Source organism: Oncorhynchus masou, chromosome 19 (assembly GCF_036934945.1).
Source record: "Oncorhynchus masou masou isolate Uvic2021 chromosome 19, UVic_Omas_1.1, whole genome shotgun sequence".
Lineage (NCBI taxonomy): Eukaryota > Metazoa > Chordata > Actinopteri > Salmoniformes > Salmonidae > Oncorhynchus > Oncorhynchus masou.
Window position 1 is genome coordinate 7084942 of NC_088230.1, and position 14349 is coordinate 7099290.

The 14349-nt window shown below is 42.3% G+C and overlaps 1 protein-coding gene across 1 annotated transcript in view; it reads left to right on the forward strand.

Moving 5' to 3' along the window:
• The window catches only part of LOC135505745 (probable methyltransferase-like protein 24), an 89569-nt gene that overhangs the window by 65660 nt on the left and 9560 nt on the right, over positions 1 to 14349 (forward strand). Inside the window, exons 3-4 of the mRNA XM_064924834.1 lie at positions 6360 to 6505; positions 10836 to 11061. Of these exons, the coding sequence (XP_064780906.1) occupies positions 6360 to 6505; positions 10836 to 11061 (372 nt within the window). The remainder of the gene's footprint in view (positions 1 to 6359; positions 6506 to 10835; positions 11062 to 14349) is intronic.

A 14349-nucleotide genomic window follows, 5' to 3' on the forward strand; every position in this document is an offset into this window, starting at 1 on the left:
CCCATTCCTCCATGCAGATCTCCACTACAGCAGTGATGTGTTGGGGCTGTTGCTGGGCAACACAGACTTTCAAATCCCTCCAAAGATTTTCTATGGGGTTGAGATCTGGAGCCAGGCTAGGCCACTCCAGGACCTTGAAATGCTTCTTACGAAGCCACTCCTTCGTTGCCCGGGCGGTGTGTTTGGAATAATTGTCATGCTGAAAGACCCAGCCACGTTTCATCTCCAATGCCCTTGCTGATGGAAGGAGGTTTTCACTCAAAATCGCACGATACATGGCCCCATTCATTCTTTCCTTTACACGGATCAGTCGTCCTGGTCCCTTTGCAGGAAAACAACCCCAGAGCATGATGTTTCCACCCCCATGCTTCACAGTAGGTATGGTGTTCTTTGGATGCAACTCAGCATTCTTTGTCCTCCAAACACGACGAGTTGAGTTTTTACCAAAAAGTTCTATTTTGATTTCATCTGACCATTTGACATTCTCCCAATCTTCTTCTGGCTCATCCAAATGCTCTCCAGCAAACTTCAGATGGGCCTGGACATGTACTGGCTTAAGCAGGGGGACACGTCTGGCACTGCAGGATTTGAGTCCCTGGCGGCGTAGTGTGTTACTGATGGTAGGCTTTGTTACTTTGGTCCCAGCTCTCTGCAGGTCATTCACTAGGTCCCCCCGTGTGGTTCTGGGATTTTTGCTCACCGTTCTTGTGATCATTTTGACCCCACGGGGTGAGATCTTGCATGGAGCCCCAGATCGAGGGAGATTATCAGTGGTCTTGTATGTCTTCCATTTCCTAATAATTGCTCCCACAGTTGATTTCTTCAAACCAAGCTGCTTACCTATTGCAGATTCAGTCTTCCCAGCCTGGTGCCGGTCTACAATTGTGTTTCTGGTGTACTTTGACAGCTCTTTGGTCTTGGCCTTAGTGTAGTTTGTAGTGTGACTGTTTGAGGTTGTGGACAGGTGTCTTTTATACTGATAACAAGTTCAAACAGGTGCCATTAATACAGGTAACGAGTGGAGGACAGAGGAGCCTCTTAAAGAAGAAGTTACAGGTCTGTGAGAGCAAGAAATCTTGCTTGTTTGTTGGTGACCAAATACTTATTTCATTAAAAATCCTACAATGTGATTTTCTGGATTTATTTTTCTTATTTTGTCTGTCATAGTTAAAGTGTACACCTATGATGAACATTACAGGCCTCTCTCATCTTTTTAAGTGGGAGAACTTGCACAATTGGTGGCTGACTAAATACTTTTTTGCCCCACTGTACAGTGCCTTGCAAAATTATTCGGCCCCCTTGAACTTTGCGACCTTTTGCCACATTTCAGGCTTCAAACATAAAGATATAAAACTGTATTTTTTTGTGAAGAATCAACAACAAGTGGGACACAATCATGAAGTGGAACGACATTTATTGGATATTTCAAACTTTTTAACAAATCGAAAACTGAAAAATTGGGCATGCAAAATTATTCAGCCCCTTTACTTTCAGTGCAGCAAACTCTCTCCAGAAGTTCAGTGAGGATCTCTGAAGGATCCAATGTTGACCACCTAAATGACTAATGATGATAAATACAATCCACCTGTGTGTAATCAAGTCTCCGTATAAATGCACCTGCACTGTGATAGTCTCAGAGGTCCGTTAAAAGCACAGATAGCATCATGAAGAAATCTAGGAACACACCAGGCAGGTCCGAGATACTGTTGTGAAGAAGTTTAAAGCCGGATTTGGATACAAAAAGATTTCCCAAGCTTTAAACATCCCAAGGAGCACTGTGCAAGCGATAATATTGAAATGGAAGGAGTATCAGACCACTGCAAATCTACCAAGACCTGGCCGTCCCTCTAAACTTTCAGCTCATACAAGGAGAAGACTGATCAGAGATGCAGCCAAGAGGCCCATGATCACTCTGGATGAACTGCACCTCTTCCTTTATGGAAGAGTGGCAAGAAGAAAGCCATTTCTTAAAGATATCCATAAAAGGTGTTGTTTAAAGTTTGCCACAAGCCACCTGGGAGACACACCAAACATGTGGAAGAAGGTGCTCTGGTCAGATGAAACCAAAATTGAACTTTTTGGCAACAATGCAAAACGTTATGTTTGGCGTAAAAGCAACACAGCTCATCACCCTGACCACACCATCCCCACTGTCAAACATGGTGGTGGCAGCATCATGGTTTGGGCCTGCTTTTCTTCAGCAGGGACAGGGAAGATGGTTAAAATTGATGGAAAGATGGATGGAGCCAAATACAGGACCATTCTGGAAGAAAACCTGATGGAGTCTGCAAAAGACCTGAGACTGGGACGGAGATTTGTCTTCCAACAAGACAATGATCCAAAACATAAAGCAAAATCTACAATGGAATGGTTCGAAAATAAACATATCCAGGTTTTAGAATGGCCAAGTCAAAGTCCAGACCTGAATCCAATCGAGAATCTGTGGAAAGAACTGAAAACTGCTGTTCACAAATGCTCTCCATCCAACCTCATTGAGCTCGAGCTGTTTTTGCAAGGAGGAATGGGAAAAAAATTCAGTCTCTCGATGTGCAAAACTGATAGAGACATACCCCAAGCGACTTACAGCTGTAATCACAGCAAAAGGTGGCGCTACAAAGTATTAACTTAATGGGGGCTGAATAATTTTTCAGCATATAATTTTTTGATTTGCCAGAAATACAAAAAAGTTTGAAATATCCAATAAATGTCTTTCATGATCTCCACTTCATGATTGTGTCCCACTTGTTGTTGATTCTTCACAAAAAAATACAGTTTTATATCTTTATGTTTGAAGCCTGAAATGTGGCGTTGTAGGTGAAAAGGTCGTAAAGTTCAATGTGGCTGGGGTCTCCTCATTGAAAAATAGCTCTTCAAAGGTAAATGATTTTATTTATTTGGTTATCTGGCTTTTGTGAAAAGGCACTGTATGTTCATTGCATACTCTTACACAAAAGAGAATTTGTCTTGCTTGACAACTCAAACATCCTCCATTAATTACCATAGAGATGGCGTTCTGATTCATCTGATTGGTCTCTTCCTACTGTGGTTTACGAAAGTTCAATCAGGCAGACTGATCTGAATGCTAATTTAACTTCATCCAGTGAAGATAACACAATTCACTTTGTTTCCTATTATACGGACATAGTTAGAATGAATACAAATGTATCATCATCATTATAGCGTCTTATTTCTTCTCCTCTTTCCTATTAGCCACATGTGGAATGTCATTCACCTATTTAACTTATAGCCTATAAGTACGGCATAATAATTCACATTCCCCATGCTTGCTGTTCAACCTATCGGCTCACTTTTGCAATTATCACTTTCCTCTCTCTCTTACCCATGTTCTATCACTAGCTGTTTTCAGCAACAGTTTTCAATAACCATCCACCTCCCCACCACCACCAGCTATAATAATTTTAAGGTCCCTCATTGGAACTCCTTTCCTCCAGCCGAGGGGTTTCGATGCCAGCTGCCCAGCAAAGGGCTACCTGTCATCAGCATCTGGCTCCGAGGAGCATTCCTCAGAGATGAGGCCATACCCAAAACGATGTGATAAAATTCCATACTGCATTCTGTCTCTGTTGTTCATTCAGTTAAGCCTGTACTCGATTTAACGAAATCAATGAGATGTTCTTGGCTTTTTTGTTCGTTGATTGATGTGTTGTTTGAGGATAAAGATTGCGAGGCAGAGACAGAGGCAGAGGCTTTTATGCCCTTGTGTCTTATAATCAACAAAATACAAACTCCAACTGCACTGTGTGAGAGAGGCTATAGCATCAATCAAGTTGTTTAAAAAGTAAAGTAAGTTTTATCATTGCTATAGTCCAACCATTTTCTGATAACGAAGGCCATTGTGCCTCTGTAATCAAATTATGTTAAGAAACATCAGCAAACCTCTTATCTTTTCTTTCATATACCGTGGGCCTACAGAGTTCTGCCAATGGCGAAGCACTTACTCTATAGTATATCTTACATGGCAGGCATGTAGCTTATAATGAATTAGCCTTTGGGTGTGTGTGTGTGTGTGTGTGTGTGTGTGTGTGTGTGTGTGTGTGTGTGTGTGTGTGTGTGTGTGTGTGTGTGTGTGTGTGTGTGTGTGTGTGTGTGTGTGTGTGTGTGTGTGTGTGAAGGAGGGTTGTTGGGGGTGAATCGCCTATCATCTCATCTGACAGGCGGAGAGGGAGTTGCAGTGACTATAACAGCTTCCTCAGCAGTAATTCTGACTGACGTCGTGGTTGGTGGAACTCAACTTGTGAGAGAGGTACGCTGCACTGCATTTGGCAAATTGGCACAACAGTGGGAAAGGTGGAGACTGATCAAGGTAACATACTGTGTAGTGTTGCAGTATATTCACAATGACAACAACGTGTCAGTACCTTTCTATTTATAATAGCTCACAATATAGTCCAGCATACTGTTACAATAACACATGTTCAAATCAACAATAATGGGCCAATGCAATTAGGAACCTCTACAACACATAACTGCAACAGCTAAACAAAAATCCTCCAATACAACAGTATCATCGCTACCACAGCAATACATGGATGGATAACTGCCTCCCATTTCAGCATATCTCACGGTGCTCACCACAACACAATCTATTCATAAGGCCATTGTTGCAGAGTGCTTGACAGAAGTCCCCAAGGCTCCAAGTGTGACTGTTATTCCCTCACAATAAGTCACAGCTCTTGACTTGGTCATGCCTCCTATTGCCTTCTGCTTTCTTTTCATGCCAAAAGTTCTGTTCGGACAGGATAAAAGCATCGAGGTCCTCCTATTCATCTCTATTGATAAATGCATTTCTTCTAAAGATTGAAGAAGTCGGAATCCATCAATTCCAAAGATTTATGACATCACAAAGCGTAAGAACCCTCTAGAGATTCTAGACTTTGTCCACCTTCCATTAGTGGCATGGGGAAGAATTCATAAATGTCAGCAAAGTAGAGCACATTTTACATTGGACGTAGAGTCACGACCCACCAACTGGTGCAACCGGCCACTGGTTAGGGTTGGGCTAAAATGGTGGTTCAGAAAGAGAAGGATTTATGACCAGTCTCTGTCTGGGCAGTGGTCTCTTTGGGGAAAGACAGATTAGAACAAATATTCAGTCTGTCTCTGTCAATATCCGCTGGTCCAGTCCAGTTCAGACAATCTCTGGAGGAGATAGAAGAGCTAAAGCAATCAGACAGAAAACAGTCATAAATCCTGTCTGTCGCAACACCTCCCACACACACTCCAAACACACATACCGGACACACATTCAGAACAAACATTCAGGACACACACATGCATGAATGCATGCACACACAAGTATGTATGCATGCACAAATGCCTCCATGGATGCACACACATACACTCTATCAATGATGGCTTTGGCTCACACACAGCTCTTCACACATACTTTACACACCCATCCTTGTCTTTTTGGCATTGGAGTTTGCCGTCTCTCTCTAATATACACATACACCCCGTCCCAAACAAAGAAATACCTACTCCCCACAGACTAAGACCAGCCAGTGTAAGCCAACTGGTTCTGTTAGTCTTGGTGTTTTTGTCGGCAATGGTGGCTGCAGTAGAGAGAGATAGGGGCCTGGAAGGGCAGATATCTCCCTTTCCTTCTCTCGCCCTCTCCCTATTCTTCGCTCCTCCTCTCTTCCTCACTTCCTCTCTTGTTCTCACTCTCTTCTGCTGACAAGAGAAACTTGGCCGTGTGCGCTTTCAACTCTAGCTATTAATGAATCTATTGATTTTGTATGTAGTTTTCAGTTAGTACATGCACTTTACAGTATATAGAACATGTAATGAAAAAATAAACAGAAATGTTGAACTGCAACACGGAGTCAATGGAAACCTTGAGCATTAAGGCAAGATTAAGGTGCCCTGTCCCTCACTGTGAGATGGAGAATCATGTCAAGGATGGAGGACACATTTGTTTACACTAAATCACATTTTTTCTCCTTCACTTAAACCAAAAGGAAAGGAAGGCGAGGGGCAGAGGAGGAGAAATGGAGACGGTGCTACTCGATGAGAAAGAAAAATGAATATATGTGTGTGTGTGTGTGGGGAATATGTGATCTGACAGGGGCAAGGGGTAACTATGGTATACACTATACAGTATGTGATGTTGATGATTATTACAATTAAAATGATAACAATAGCGATGATGATAACGATCAAATCTAATTTTAATTGTCACATGCTTCATAAACAACAGGCGTATACTAACAGTGAAATGCTTTCTTAATCTTCACAACAATGCAGAATACAATAACAAATATATAATAATAATAATACTTTTTTAAATGATATTTTAGGGGAGAAGTTTACTGATGACCCCTGTGTCTCTCCTACAGGTGTCTTGTGCCCCCCCTTCCCCAGAGGGCCCCTTGGCACTAGAGGATCAGGAAGGGCCAAAGGGGCCCTGGGCAGTGTGTCTGGACAGCAGGTACAGCCTGGCACAACGGATACACACCAAACACTGCCGGGTCTACTCTATGGGGTGAGTATACACACACACACACACACACACACACACACACACACACACACACACACACACACACACACACACACACACACACACACACACACACACACACACACACACACACACACACACACACACACAGTCTTGTATAACTAACCTTGTGGGGACACACAATTCAGTCCCATTCAAAATCCTATTGTGCCTAACCCCTAACCCTTACCCTAAACCTTCACCTCAATATCTAACCTTAGCTCCTAAACCTAACCTTAAACCGAATTATAACCCTAACACTAATTCTAACCCAAACCCCCGTAGAAATAGCATTTGACCTTGTGGGGACTAACAAAATGTCCCCAGTTAGTCAAATCGTGTTTGCTTACTATTCTTTTGGGACTTCTGGTCCTCACAAGTAAAGTTAAACACATACACACACAGAGAAACAGAAACAGCCTGGCCCAAACACATCACTAGGGCAGCAGGCAGCCGAGTGGTTAGAGCTTTGGACTAGTAACCGAAAGGTTGCTAGATTGAATCCCCGAGCTGACAAGGTAAAATAATGTTGTTCTGCCCCTGAACAAGGCAGTTAACCCACTGTTCCCTGGTAGGCCGTCATTGTAAATAAGAGTTTGTTCTTAACTGACTTGCCTAGTTAAATAAAGGTTAAATAAATAAAAAAGATCTAATAATTGAAATCATATCTATGTGTCATGTAATCTGGATGCTATTTTGCAGAGTATAAATGGATTTGACCTTCCAGGAGAAGATGTGCCCTTGTTGTATACCCAGGGCTGAGCTGGGCAAGGCAGTGGAGAGATTAAGCCCCTAGATGGCCTATTCTTTTGTGCTGGCAGCAGCAGGGTGGACAGTCGGTGGACTCTGAGAAGGAGCAAAGAGGTTAGAGGGGCAGGAACAGGAATGAGGGGGTGGGAAAGCAGGTTTAGGGATTAACCCTGTTTACACCAGTGTCAAGGGTCAAATGAACTGGTTTTGAGAAACAGATTTCCTATTGATGACTGATAAGCACATACACTTACACACCAATTTCTCCTCACTTTTCACAATGTTACTTATAGTATTGCCCTCTCAGGTCAAAGTACGCCATACAAGTCCCCACACACACTTCAGCTGTCTATATTGATCAAATGATCTGTGGGTTGGTTTTCTCTGCCACATTAGTTTGATGGGCTGTTGTGATAGCAGAGCTAGATAAACAGGAGTATATCTCCATTGTCATCACTCACACCAACACTACAACACTGTGGGGGGGGGGGGGGGAGCACCATGGTTTTTCCTGACTACCTGATCAGGGAATAATACATCTATGACTCGGGCCCAGAGCTATGTGAAAGCCGGATTGTTCCTTTGATCGTGGTTGTTCACGTAACCTTTGACACGGCACATATATAACTACTGGGATCTGGCATTTTGCAACACGCGGTTAGAAAAAGCATGCGACAAGCCACGCTCCGGACATCATTGATGACGTATTTCTGAAAAAGTGATGCCCGCATCGGCACACTGCTCTGAAGTTAGCTGCTCAGCGATTTAGACGCATGCCTCAGCGCTCTGGTCTCAAACGAAACATCCCTAGAGTGAGGGTGTAACTAGGCCGTCAAAAGGAAATGCCTTTATGATATACTGTAATGTATTGTCGTAAAGAGTTTAATTTGATATATTCACTTCGACACTCACTTGGTGAAGGCTCCAGGACTGAACGCCGTTGGACACAACAACCATGCCTTTGTCGCTAGCAAACACATTCATGGTAGGTAACTATAATTCACTCGAAAGGCAAAGGAAATATGCAAACCCCTCACCTCTCCGGATTAAAACAGAATTATGATAAGTGCACCATATTCCGTATTTGATCACAAAAAAATACAACTTTTACATTTCTGTTTAGTTTACAAATAAAATGGTCCCAACGGTAAAGTGCACATACTCGGTATTCATATCCCGAAATAAATCAAAATATCTCATTACAATACATTTTAATAGAAAGTTACCATGGAAAGAACAATACCTGTCTATTTGTGGAGAAATCACTCTGATTCATTATTTAGTCATATCCCAGTTTACCTATTTACTTATGGCCCTGCCTAACCTAACGACTTGTTTTCTAAATTACATGAGCAAAAAATATATCACACCTTTGATCACACATGGGAAAGAAATGATGGAAATGTGATGTTCAGTCAATTTTAATGGGTAGCGCAAGTGTATGGCCTAATGTGAAAACAGTGAAATGTACTGTAATTTACAGTACTATACTACAAAGGGCAATTTTGAAACATGTATCCATAGAGATTCTATTAAATTACTAAAAGGGGAAATTACATAAACCCTCGAAGTTTCAGAATAGAATGAAAATGGTAGCCATATTGGTCGAGGAGAAATCCAAACCAGTCTAATTGGAATAAATGACAGTAGAAACATAATCCTGATTTTACTTATGCAGGAACATAAAACAAAGGCATGTGATATATCAGAAATGGAAATATTGTGAATAGAATTATTCAACTTCCTCCGGAGTCGGTCCCTCTCCTCTCCTCAAGCAGCGTTGGGCAGTCGACGTCACCAGCCTTCTAGCCATCGCCGATCCACTTTTCATTTTCCATTTGTTTTGTCTTTGTTTTCTACACACCTGGTTTCAATTCCCCCATTACATGTTCATTATTTAACCCTCTGGTTTCCCCCATGTTGGTGTGCGTGTTTGTTCTATTGATCACGCTGTTACTGACGGCTGGTATTTTTTGCCGGGTTTTGTTATTACGCCTGTTTATTTTGTGGTACCGGTATTGTTCCCGCACCATAGTATTGTGTTTATACTGGTGCTTTCTTGTATTAAATACCTTGTCCACGCATCTCAGTTCTCCTGCACCTGACTCCTTTCACCAGTTACCCACAGCCTTGACAATTGTCATATAATCATAAATACGAGGTTTAAAAAAAAAATCTGTTTAAATTGCATCAAAAATATATGTGAACACACCATGAATGTCTCAATTTTTGTTTTCTTGGAAAGCTAAGAGTGCTGTTATATGATACAATATCAGTACTTGTTGCATTTACAACTTGTCTGTTCTATCATCTACTGAATTCAACCGGTGTATGGCTGTGGATTGACTGCGTTGTTTGAACGGAATGTTGGCATATGCAAGGGACAAACAGCAACGTTCTGTACATTACCTTGGAAATAACAGATTATGCAGCTGGACAAGAGTAATGTGCAGAACGGAGGCATTTGTCCCGCTTATATACCACAGTTGCTCTTCCCACATCCTCATGTAAAACAGAAAGCACTGTCATCTGAAGTATCATTTCACTAAAACGGTAGCAAGGCATGAGACACTCTCCTGGTAGGGCCTGCTTTGATACCATTAGTGGTTGTGTTAACTGAATCATTTAGCAGAGAGGGTAACCGAGATGTCTGGAGCATTCCCTTCCTCTGTCTTCCCTTCCCTCTCTCATCTCATCCCTGCATCTCCCTCCTAAACGCATGGTTGTCTAAGAGGGAACAGAGTAGCTCATCCGTGAGAAATTAACTTTGAGAGATACTCCCTGAGCTGCAATTACTGTGTAGAGATACAGCAAGCCACATCACAAACACACAGCTACAGAGACAGACTGAGAGAGAAAGCGAGGTCTGTCTGCCTGCATAGATTTACAAACAAGGAGCATTCAGTGAAAGAGGAAAAGAGTGGGAAGAGAAGAAAAGGTGAACAGAGAAAATGAGAGAGGGGGAAAGAGAGAGACAGAGAGAAAGAAAGAGAGGGGGAGTGAAACATGAGCCTTTGTCAGTCTTGAACACAAGCAACCCACTGGGCACACACAGGGTAGCCTAGTGGTTAGAGCGTTGGACTAGTAACCGGAAGGTTGCGAGTTCAAACCCCCAAACTAACAAGGTACAAATCTGTCATTCTGCCCCTGAACAGGCAGTTAACCCACTGTTCCCAGGCCGTCATTGAAAATAAGAATTTGTTCTTAGCTGACTTGCCTGGTTAAATAAAAATGAAACAAAAAAATATCAATGAAATCACGTTGAACCATCTTGGAATAGCTGTTAAAGTGACGTCTGTGTGCAGTGGGAAGAAGAAATCAAATATTTTCCTGCTCATATCCTCCCATACTTTCAGCCTTACATTGAATTATTCATTGAGCTGCTGAAGTGAGCAGTTATTTTCAGCTTCAGCAGCTATACAAACTATTTCCCAAAAGTCCTTATACAATATACAATACATAATTATATCTGCATCCATCCATCCACTCATCCATCCATAAAATATGATTTATATAACCTCTCTCTCCCTCTCCACCTTTTTTATCTCCCTCCCTCCCATAGGTTGGGTGTGGAGGATAAAACCCTGGAGCGCTCTCTGGCCAGGGTGGGCTGTGAGGTACACTGTTTTGACCCTAGCCTAAAGCAGGCCCACCTGCAGGAGTCAGACATGTGGCTCCATCGTCTCTCCGTAGACTGGAGGGACCCCAACCCAGCCATCCCCGCCCAGAGACAGCACGGCAACACCAAGAAACTGGCCACCATCCTCAACGATTTTGGACACAGACAGGTCAGGGGGCACATAGATAGGAGAAGGGTATAAACGGTGAGGTGTGAATGAAGTGACAAATGGGCAAATGTGTGCTGAATCAAATATAAGGAATAAGTCATACATGGATTTATATTGTGAGAGTATATGTACATACTATACATAATACAGTGACAACTTACTCCACAAACTAACGTCCTACACAGTGCACAATATGCAGTACCTGTCGTTTATGGCATACCCATGACCAATACAAACAATACATGCAAAAGACACTATAAAAGTCACCATAAAAACAAACCAGATATCCTTATTTTCCTCACTTCGGCCAAAAAAGGCTACACGAAAATGCATATTTTCTCTCCCTATGATCTGGGAGAAATCACTTCATTGCCACATAAAGCTGCAGGTTGACTGCAGCAGCTCCTCTCTACACCTCCTTATCATTCATTCCTCCCGTGTCTCCTCTTGCCCTGGAGTGCAGAAAACTCAGAGGAAGATAGATTCTCAGCCGGGTTGGGCCTCTGGCTCCCTCCAGCAGGGGGTATTTTCTCATTGTTTCGTCCACCAAGCAAGGAGTTTTTGTATGGAGGTCAATGAAAGTATTGAATTTTGTCAACAAAAAAATGAATGGCTTATTTGCCCACTGAGGTTTATTTTATATAATGGAAGTTTTGTAATGTTTACGTTGTTGAGAAAAAACACTTTATATCGGAGTTGTCTCGAGATGGCTATGAATATTCATGACATGAGGCTAGTAAGCATAGCATCTCTCTCCATTGAATACATGAGTTTGACGTCAACAACCCTGATTGAATATTCAAAGCAAGGAATACAACAATGACATGTATCCACCAATCAAAAGACGGGATAGGCGGGAGCTAGACAGCCCGATGTGCCGCTTTGTGGATAATGACTCCCATTGTTAGGGTGGAGAGACATGTATCTTGTCAGTATATCCATAATCTTTGCTTATACAGTGCCTTGCGAAAGTATTCGGCCCCCTTGAACTTTGCGACCTTTTGCCACATTTCAGGCTTCAAACATAAAGATATAAAACTGTATTTTTTTGTGAAGAATCAACAACAAGTGGGACACAATCATGAAGTGGAACGACATTTATTGGATGTTTCAAACTTTTTTAGCAAAAAGTCAAAAACAATCAAAAACTGAAAAATTGGGCGTGCAAAATTATTCAGCCCCCTTAAGTTAATACTTTGTAGCGCCACCTTTTGCTGTGATTACAGCTTGGGGTATGTCTCTATCAGTTTTGCACATTGAGAGACTGAATTTTTTCCCATTCCTCCTTGCAAAACAGCTCGAGCTCAGTGAGGTTGGATGGAGAGCATTTGTGAACAGCAGTTTTCCGTTCTTTCCACAGATTCTCGATTGGATTCAGGTCTGGACTTTGACTTGGCCATTCTAACACCTGGATATGTTTATTTTTGAACCATTCCATTGTAGATTTTGCTTTATGTTTTGGATCATTGTCTTGTTGGAAGACAAATCTCCGTCCCAGTCTCAGGTCTTTTGCAGACTCCCATCAGACTCCCATCATTCTTCCAGAATGGTCATGTATTTGGCTCCATCCATCTTCCCATCAATTTTAACCATCTTCCCTGTCCCTGCTGAAGAAAAGCAGGCCCAAACCATGATGCTGCCACCACCATGTTTGACAGTGGGGATGGTGTGGTCAGGGTGATGAGCTGTGTTGCTTTTACTCCAAACATAACGTTTTGCATTGTTGCCAAAATGTTCAATTTTGGTTTCATCTGACCAGAGCACCTTCTTCCACATGTTTGGTGTGTCTCCCAGGTGGCTTGTGGCAAACTTTAAACAACACTTTTTATGGATATCTTTAAGAAATGGCTTTCTTCTTGCCACTCTTCCATAAAGGCCAGATTTGTGCAATATACGACTGATTGTTGTCCTATGGACAGAGTCTCCCACCTCAGCTGTAGATCTCTGCAGTTCATCCAGAGTGATCATGGGCCTCTTGGCTGCATCTCTGATCAGTCTTCTCCTTGTATGAGCTGAAAGTTTAGACGGACTGCCAGGTCTTGGTAGATTTGCAGTGGTCTGATACTCCTTCCATTTCAATATTATCGCTTGCACAGTGCTCCTTGGGATGTTTAAAGCTTGGGAAATCTTTTTGTATCCAAATCCGGCTTTAAACGTCTTCACAACAGTATCTAGGACCTGCCTGGTGTGTTCCTTGTTCTTCATGATGCTCTCTGCGCTTTTAACGGACCTCTGAGACTATCACAGTGCAGGTGCATTTATACGGAGACTTGATTACACACAGGTGGATTGTATTTATCATCATTAGTCATTTAGGTCAACATTGGATCATTCAGAGATCCTCACTGAACTTCTGGAGAGAGTTTGCTGCACTGAAAGTAAAGGGGCTGAATAATTTTGCACGCCCAATTTTTCAGTTTTTGATTTGTTAAAAAAGTTTGAAATATCCAATGAATGTCGTTCCACTTCATGATTGTGTCCCACTTGTTGTTGATTCTTCACAAAAAAATACAGTTTTATATCTTTATGTTTGAAGCCTGAAATGTGGCAAAAGGTCGCAAAGTTCAAGGGGGCCGAATACTTTCGCAAGGCACTGTAGTTATGGCTTTCCTCCTTTAAATATTATCATTCAGAATATTAACTCACTGGAGTCCACCAGAGGGGGAGCTCTGTGTTCTGCCTTATCAGATATGGATCTGCATACAAGGTCAATGACATCCACACACAAACACACACACTCATGCACGCTTGCAAACACGCACCCACATGCTCACTTGCACACACACGTGGGCCTGCACACAACAGCACATCATCGGTTTTCTATTGCTCATTTGCACTTCATGTCAATGACATCATGTCACCGTGTGGGACTGTGGATCAATTAACCTTGTCGGGAGTGGGCTCCCTGATTCTAGTTTGTGAGCTAGGCAGGCTACTGCCTGGGAAGGTCTCCGACTCAGAAGTACAAGATGGGAAGGGGTGCGGGGTAGGTTGACCTCAGGTCTCCCCACTGGAAGCCTGATGTAGGGGGAGCGGGAGAATCTATCAAATAGCGTACCTCTAACTTCGTACAGTACTAATGCATTTAGTAAAATCAGTCACACTATGAAATGCTACCAAATAAACCACAATTCATTCATAATACTGTGAATATATAGTTTCACAGACATATTGTTGCATTTTTTTCTGGTTTGTGCAAAATCATTAAGAATAATATAAAACCAGTCTGCACACCACCAAGGTGAATTGGTTGACAGTGTTGGGGGATGGGTAATGTAGTCTTGACTC